The sequence below is a fragment of the Pristiophorus japonicus genome, chromosome 32 (assembly GCF_044704955.1).
Source record: "Pristiophorus japonicus isolate sPriJap1 chromosome 32, sPriJap1.hap1, whole genome shotgun sequence".
Taxonomy (NCBI): Eukaryota; Metazoa; Chordata; class Chondrichthyes; family Pristiophoridae; genus Pristiophorus; species Pristiophorus japonicus.
The window spans coordinates 230,605-238,104 of NC_092008.1; the positions used below are offsets into that span (position 1 = coordinate 230,605).

Below are 7,500 nucleotides of genomic sequence, written 5' to 3' on the forward strand. Positions count from 1 at the left end.
CCCCTCGCTCTCTCCCTCGCTCCCTCCCTCCCTCCTCCCTCGCTCTCTCCCTCGCTCCCTCCCTCCTCCCTCGCTCCCTCCTCTTCCCTCCTCACTCCCTCCCTCCCCCCTCGCTCTCTACCTCGCTCCCTCCCTCCTCCCTCGCTCTCTCCTCGCTCCCTCCCTCCCCCTTCGCTCTCTCCCTCGCTCCTTCCCTCCCTCCTCCCTCGATCCCTCCTCGTTCCCTCCCTCCCTCACTCACGCCTCCCCACTCCCTCCCTCTCTCTCTCCCCCTCACTCTCTCTCTCCTTCCCTCCTCCCTCTCTCTCTCCCTCTCTACCTCCCTCCCTCCTCCCTCGCTCCTCCTCTCTCTCCCTCTCTCTCTCCCGCGCTCTCCCCCTCTTGCCCTCGCTCCCTCTCTCCCTCCCACTCTCTCTCCCTCCCTCGTTCTCTTGCCCTCGCTCCCTCCCACTTTCCCTCTCTCTCTTCCTCCCTCGCTCCCTCCCTCACTCCCTCCCAATCTCCCTCGCTCCCTCTCTCCGTCCCTCTCTCTCTCTCTCTCTCTCTCTCTCTCCCTCCCACTCTCTCTCTACCCCTCCCTCTCCCTCCCTCCCTCCTCCCTCTCTCTCTCCCTACGACTCACTCTCCCTCCCACTCTCTCTCCGTCCCTCTCTCGCTCCCTCTCTTGCACCCTCTATCGCTCCCTCACTCTTTCTCTCCCACACTTTTCCCCTCCCACTCACTCTCCCTCTCTCGCTCCCATTCTCGCTCCCTCTATCGCTCTCTCACTCTTTCTCTCCCACTCTCCCTCCCTCCCACTCACTCTACCTCCTCCCTTCCTCTCTCACTCTCCCTCCCTTCCTCTCTTTCTCTCTCCCTCTCTTTCTCCCTCGCTCCCTCTCTCCCTCACTCCCTCTCTCCCTCCATCCCTCTCTCACTCTTTCTCCCTCCCACTCTCTGGGTAGGTGGGGTTGGGGGATTGAGGTGAAGGTGGGTAGGTGGGGGTTGGGGAGATGGAGAGAGGGTTAGTTTGGGGAGAGGGTGGTGTTAGGGGAGATTGGGGAGAGGGTGGGTTTGGGGAGACGGGGAGAGGGTGGGTTTGGGGGAGATGGGGAGAGGGTGGGGTTGGGGGATTGAGGAGAGGGTGGGGTTGGGGAGATGGAGAGAGGGTGGGGTTGGGGAGATGGGGAGAGGGTGGGTTGGGGAGATGGGGAGAGGGTGGGTTTGGGGGAGATGGGGAGAGGGTGGGTTTGGGGAGATGGGGAGAGGGTGGGGTTGGGGAGATGGGGAGAGGGTGGGTTTTGGGAGATGGGGAGAGGGTGGGTTTGGGGAGATGGGGAGAGGGTGGATTTTGGGGGATTGGGGAGAGGGTGGGTTTTGGGAGATGGGGAGAGGGTGGGTTTTGGGAGATGGGGAGAGGGTGGGTTTGGGGGAGATTGGGGAGAGAGTGGGTTTTGGGAGATGGGGAGAGGGTGGGTTTTGGAGATGGGGAGAGGGTGGGTTTTGGGAGATGGGGAGAGGGTGGGTTTGGGGGAGATTGGGGAGAGGGTGGGTTTTGGGAGATGGGGAGAGGGTGGGTTTTGGGAGATGGGGAGATGGTGGGTTTGGGTTATTGGGGCGAGGGTGGGTTTGGGGAGACGGGGAGAGGGTGGGGTTGGGCACATTGACAATGGGTTTGGTGACTAACGATCTTTTGCTGCCTATGATCCCGGCAGTACCTGATCCGATCTCAGGAGATCTGGAGTCAGCGATGGCCATCGAGTTGAACCCGTGGATTGAATACGAGTTCCGTGTGGTCGCAACCAACAGGATCGGAACTGGAGACCCGAGCGTTCCATCTCGTGTGGTCAGGACCGAGGCAGCCAGTAGGTGGACGTATATATTACACAGTCTGTACCGAGGGAGCACCGCACTGTCGGAGGGGCGGTACTGAGGGAGTGCCGCACTGTCGGAGGGGCGGTACTGAGGGAGCGCCGCACTGTCGGAGGGGCGGTACTGAGGGAGCGCCGCACTGTCGGAGGGGCGGTACTGAGGGAGCCCCGCACTGTCGGAGGGGCTGTATTTCGGATGAGACATTAAACCGAGGCCCCGTCTGCCCTCTCGGGTGGATGTAAAAGATCCCGGGGCCACGATTGGAAGAAGAGCAGGGGGAGTTCTCCCCGGTGTCCTGGGGCCAATATTTATCCCTCGACCAACATCACTAAAACAGACGCTCTGGGTCATTATCACATCGCTGTGTGTGGGAGCTTGCTGTGCGCAAATTGGCTGCTGGAATTTATGTTAGCATATGGTTTAAACCTTGCATAGTCAAGATCACGTATCAATCGGAACAGCAATTCATCACATCTCAGTCCGTCCACACCTTCGTTATCTCTGCAAGTCCCACTCACCCATCACCCCCTGTACCCCGTGTCCTAACTCACACCCAGTCCCGCTCACCCATCACCCCCTGTGCTCACTGACCCCGTGTCCTAACTCACACCCAGTCCCGCTCACCCATCACCCCCTGTGCTCACTGCCCCGTGTCCTAACTCACACCCAGTCCCACTCACCCATCACCCCCTGTGCTCACTGACCCCGTGTCCTAACTCACACCCAGTCCCACTCACCCATCACCCCCTGTGCTCACTGACCCGTGTCCTAACTCGCACCCAGTCACGCTCACCCATCACCCCCTGTGCTCACTGACCCCGTGTCCTAACTCACACCCAGTCCCACTCACCTATCACCCCCTGTGCCCCGTGTCCTAACTCGCACCGAGTCCCGCTCACCCATCACCCCCTGTGCTCACTGCCCCGTGTCCTAACTCACACCGAGTCCCATTCACCCATCACCCCCTGTGCTCACTGACCCCGTGTCCTAACTCGCACCGAGTCCCGCTCACCCATCACCCCCTGTGCTCACTGCCCCGTGTCCTAACTCACACCGAGTCCCACTCACCCATCACCCCCTGTGCTAGCTGACCCGTGTCCTAACTCACACCCAGTCCCATTCACCCATCACCCCCTGTGCTCACTGCCCCGTGTCCTAACTCACACCCAGTCCCATTCACCCATCACCCCCTGTGCTCGCTGACCTACCTTGGCTCCTTGTTAAGCAACGCCTCGATTTCAAAAATTCTCATCCTTGTTTACAAATCCCTCCTCGTCCCCTCCCTATCTCTGGAACCCCCTCCAGCCCTTACACCCCTCCTATCTCTGTAACCTCCTCCAGCCCCTACACCCCTCCCTATCTCTGTAACCCCCTCCAGCCCCTACACCCCTCCCTATCTCTGTAACCTCCTCCAGCCCCACACCCTCCCTATCTCTGTAACCCCCTCCAGCCCCGACACCCCTCCCTATCTCTGTAACCCCCTCCAGCCCCGACACCCCTCCCTATCTCTGTAACCTCCTCCAGCCCCGACACCCCTCCCGATCTCTGTAACCCCCTCCAGCCCCTACACCCCTCCCTATCTCTGTAGCCTCCTCCAGCCCCGACACCCCTCCCTATCTCTGTAACCCCCTCCAGCCCCTACACCCCTCCCTACCTCTGTAACCCCCTCCAGCCCCTACACCCCTCCCTATCTCTGTAACCCCCTCCAGTCCCTACACCCATCCCTATCTCTGTAACCACCTCCAGCCCCTACACCCCCTCCCTATCTCTGTAACCCCCCTCCAATCCCCACAACCCCCCGAGATGTCTGCACTCCTCTAATTCTGCCCCCCTGACCATCCCTGATTATAATCGCTCCACCATCGGTGGCCGTGCCTTCTGTTGCCTGGGCCCCAAGCTCTGGAACTCCCTCCCTAAACCTCTCCGCCTCTCTCTCCTCCTTTTAAGACATTCCTTAAAACCCACCTCTGTGACCCAGCTTTTGGGTCGCCTGTCCCTAATATCTCCCCGTGTGGCTCGGGGTCTGATTTACTCTGCTGTGAAGCTCCCGGGGAAGCTTTACCTCGTTAAAGGCGCTGGATGAATGGGTATTTTTGTATTGTTGTGCACTGCGCCGTGTTGTAAGGTCTGACTGTGTCGACACTCGGGCTTATTCAGTGTTTTCCCACTTTTGCATGCGACACAATAGGTTCGGGCAAAAATTGCAAAGTGCCCCATGGTGCCATGAACTTGGCTGCTGCTGCCCTCCCCTGGCAAGCCATCTCCCCCGACAGTACCCAAAGCGGTGTATCTGTTTTGGAGGGAGATAACCGCAGGGGACTCCTGCACCACCTTCCGATTCCTGCTCTGCCTGATGGTCACCCATCCCCGATCTGGCTGTGTAAACTTTGCCTGCGGTGTGACCAACTAACTGGACGTGCTGTCCACGATGAGGAGAAACTTCTTCACCCAGAGAGTGGTGAACCTGTGGAATTCTCCACCGCAGAGAGTTGTTGAGGCCAGTTCGTTAGATATATTCAAAAGGGAGTTAGATGTGGCCCTTACGGCTAAAGGAATCAAGGGGTATGGAGAGAAAGCAGGAATGGGGTACTGAGGTGAATGATCAGCCCTGATCTTATTGAATGGTGGTGCAGGCTCGAAGGGCCGAATGGCCTGCTCCTGCACCTATTTTCTATGTTTCTATGTTTTTATCTCCTCCTGTCTAACGAACATCTCCTCCAGTCTCCGTAACATCCACTTTGCTGGCAAAAACAGGAAGGCAGAATATTATCTGAATGGCGGCAGATTAGGAAAAGGGGAGGTGCAACGAGACCTGGGTGTCATGGTACATCAGTCATTGAAAGTTGGCCATGCAGGTACAGCAGGCAGTGAAGAAGGCAAATGGTATGTTGGCCTTCATAGCGAGGGGATTTGAGTATAGGAGCAGGGAGGTCTTACTGCAGTTGTACAGGGTCTTGGTGAGGCCACACCTGGAGTATTGTGTTCAGTTTTGGTCTCCTAATCTGAGGAAGGACATTCTTGCTATTGAGGGAGTGCAGCGAAGGTTCACCAGACTGATTCCCGGGATGGCAGGACTGACATATGAGGAGAGACTGGATCGACTGGGCTTATATTCACTGGAGTTTAGAAGAATGAGAGGGGATCTCATAGAAACATATAAAATTCTGACGGGATTGGACAGGTTAGATGCAGGAAGAATGTTCCCGATGTTGGGGAAGTCCAGAACCAGGGGTCACAGTCTAAGGATAAGGGGTAAGCCATTTAGGACCGAGATGAGGAGAAACTTCTTCTGGTGAATCTGTGGAATTCTCTGCCCCAGAGAGCTGTGGGGGCTGGGTCATTGAATATATTTAAGGTGGAGATAGACGGATTTTTGAACGATAAGGGAGTGAAGGGGCGGGCGGGGAAGTGGAGCTGAGCCCAAGGTCGGATCAGCCGCGATCTGATTGGATGGCGGAGCGGGTTCGAGGGGCCGAATGGCCGACTCCTGCTCCTGTGTCTGATGTTCTTGTCTTCCTTTCCTCTCTCCCCAGTTCCCTCAGTTCCTCCGGCGAATGTGAGCGGAGGCGGGGGTAAACGGAGTGAGCTGGTGATCGTGTGGGAGGTAAGTGCCTGCCAGTAATATCTACCCCCCTCTCCGCCCCACCCCACCCGGGCACCCAGAGCAGGAAAGGCCCAGGCTCCAGCCCCGGCCTGTGGCTGAGCTCGCCCCCGGTGTGAATGGCTGGGGTGGGGTGGTGGGGGGGAGACAGTGAGGGAGAGAGGGGAGAGAGAGAGGGAGAGAGAGAGAGAAGGGGGAGAGAGAGAGAGATGGGGGGAGAGAGAGAGGAGAGAGATAGGGGGGAGAGAGAGGGGGGGGGAGAGAGGGGAGAGAGAGAGGGAGAGAGAGAGAGGGGGGTGAGAGAGAGGGGACGGAGAGAGAGAGGGGGAGAGAGGAGTGAGAGGGGAGGGAGAGAGAGGGGAGAGAGAGAGAGAGGGGATGGAGAGAGAGGGGAGAGAGAGAGGGAGGGAGAGAGAGAGGGGAGGGAGAGAGAGGGAGAGAGAGAGGGAGAGAGAGAGAGGGGGGTGAGAGAAAGGGGACAGAGAGAGAGAGGGGGAGAGAGGAGTGAGAGGGGAGGGAGAGAGAGGGGAGAGAGAGAGAAGGGAGGGAGAGAGAGAGGGGAGGGAGAGAGAGAGGGGAGGGAGAGAGAGGGAGAGAGAGAGGGAGAGAGAGAGAGATGGAGGGGTAGAGAGAATGAGGGAGCGGGAGTGGGGGGAGGGAGAGTCAGTGAGGGAGAGAGAGGGGGGGGAGAGAGAGGGGGGGGAGAGAGAGAGGGGGGAGAGAGAGAGGGGGGAGAGAGAGAGGGGGGGAGAGAGAGGGGGGAGAGAGAGAGGGGGGGAGGGAGAGTCAGTGAGGGAGAGAGGGGGAGAGAGCGAGAGAGAGGGGGTAGGGGAGGGAGAGGAGGAGAGGGGGGGAGAGCGAGGGGGAGAAAGGGAGGGAGGGAGAGAGAGAGAGAGAAAGAAATTGAGGGAGGGTGGGAGAGAGAGAAAGAAATTGAGGGAGGGAGGGAGAGGGAGAGAGAGAGAGTGCGAGGGAGAGAAAGGGAGAGGGAGGGAGAGGGAGAGATAGAATGAGAAAGGGCGGAAGAGAAAGGCAGAATCGAGGGAGGGAGGGAGATTGAGTCGGGCTCCGTGGGTGAGGAGGGGTTGGGGGAGGGTGGGGTCGCGGTGGGGGAGGGAGACAAGATGTGCCATGCTCCCGGGACCTCCCACCTCTCTCTCTCTCTCTCTCTCTCTCTCTCTCTCCCCGGAACAGCCGGTGTCGGAGGAGTTCCAGCATGGCGAGGGGTTCGGCTACATCGTGACCTTCCGGCCCAACGGGACGCGGGGCTGGCGGGAGACCACGGTGGCAGCAGGCGGCGAGAGCCGCTACGTGTTCCGGGACGCCAGCCTGCCGCCCCTCACCCCCTTCGAGGTCAAGGTCGGCGTCTACAACGATCGGGGGGACGGGCCCTTCAGCCCCGTCACCGTGCTGTACTCGGCCGAGGGCGGTGAGTCTCCGCGGGGTCGCCGGGGGGTCGCCGGGGGTCGCCGGGGGTCGCGGGGGGGGGCGGCGGGGGTCACTGGGGGTCGCTGGGGGGGCGGCGTCGGGTCGCCGGGGGTCGCTGGGGGTCGCTGGGGGCGGCGTGGGGTCACCGGGGTCGCCGGGGGTCACTGGGGCTCGCTGGGGAGGGCGGCGTGGGGTCGCCAGGGGTCACTGGGGGTCGCCGGGGGTTGGCGGAGGGGTTGCTGGGGTCGACGGGAGGTCGCCGGGGGCCCCACCTCCAAACACGGGCGCATGCACACACACTCACACTCACTCACACTCACACTCACTCACACACACTCACACACTCACACTCACACTCACTCACACTCACACTCACTCACACACACTCACACACACACTCACACTCACTCACACACTCACACTCACTCACACACACTCACACTCACTCACACTCACACTCACTCACACACACTCACACTCACACACTCACACTCACTCACACACACTCACTCACACTCACACTCACACACACTCACACTCACACTCACACACACTCACACTCACACTCACACTCACTCACACACACTCACACTCACACACTCACACTCACACTCACACTC

At 59.7% G+C, this 7,500-nt stretch overlaps 1 protein-coding gene across 1 annotated transcript in view; it reads left to right on the top strand.

Moving 5' to 3' along the window:
• Positions 1–7,500, top strand: part of LOC139240470 (contactin-5-like) — a gene marked incomplete at its 5' end in the record, with an annotated part of 162,717 nt that overhangs the window by 128,943 nt on the left and 26,274 nt on the right. The window contains 3 exons of the mRNA XM_070869006.1: positions 1,695–1,844; positions 5,385–5,455; positions 6,647–6,881. Of these exons, the coding sequence (XP_070725107.1) occupies positions 1,695–1,844; positions 5,385–5,455; positions 6,647–6,881 (456 nt within the window). The remainder of the gene's footprint in view (positions 1–1,694; positions 1,845–5,384; positions 5,456–6,646; positions 6,882–7,500) is intronic.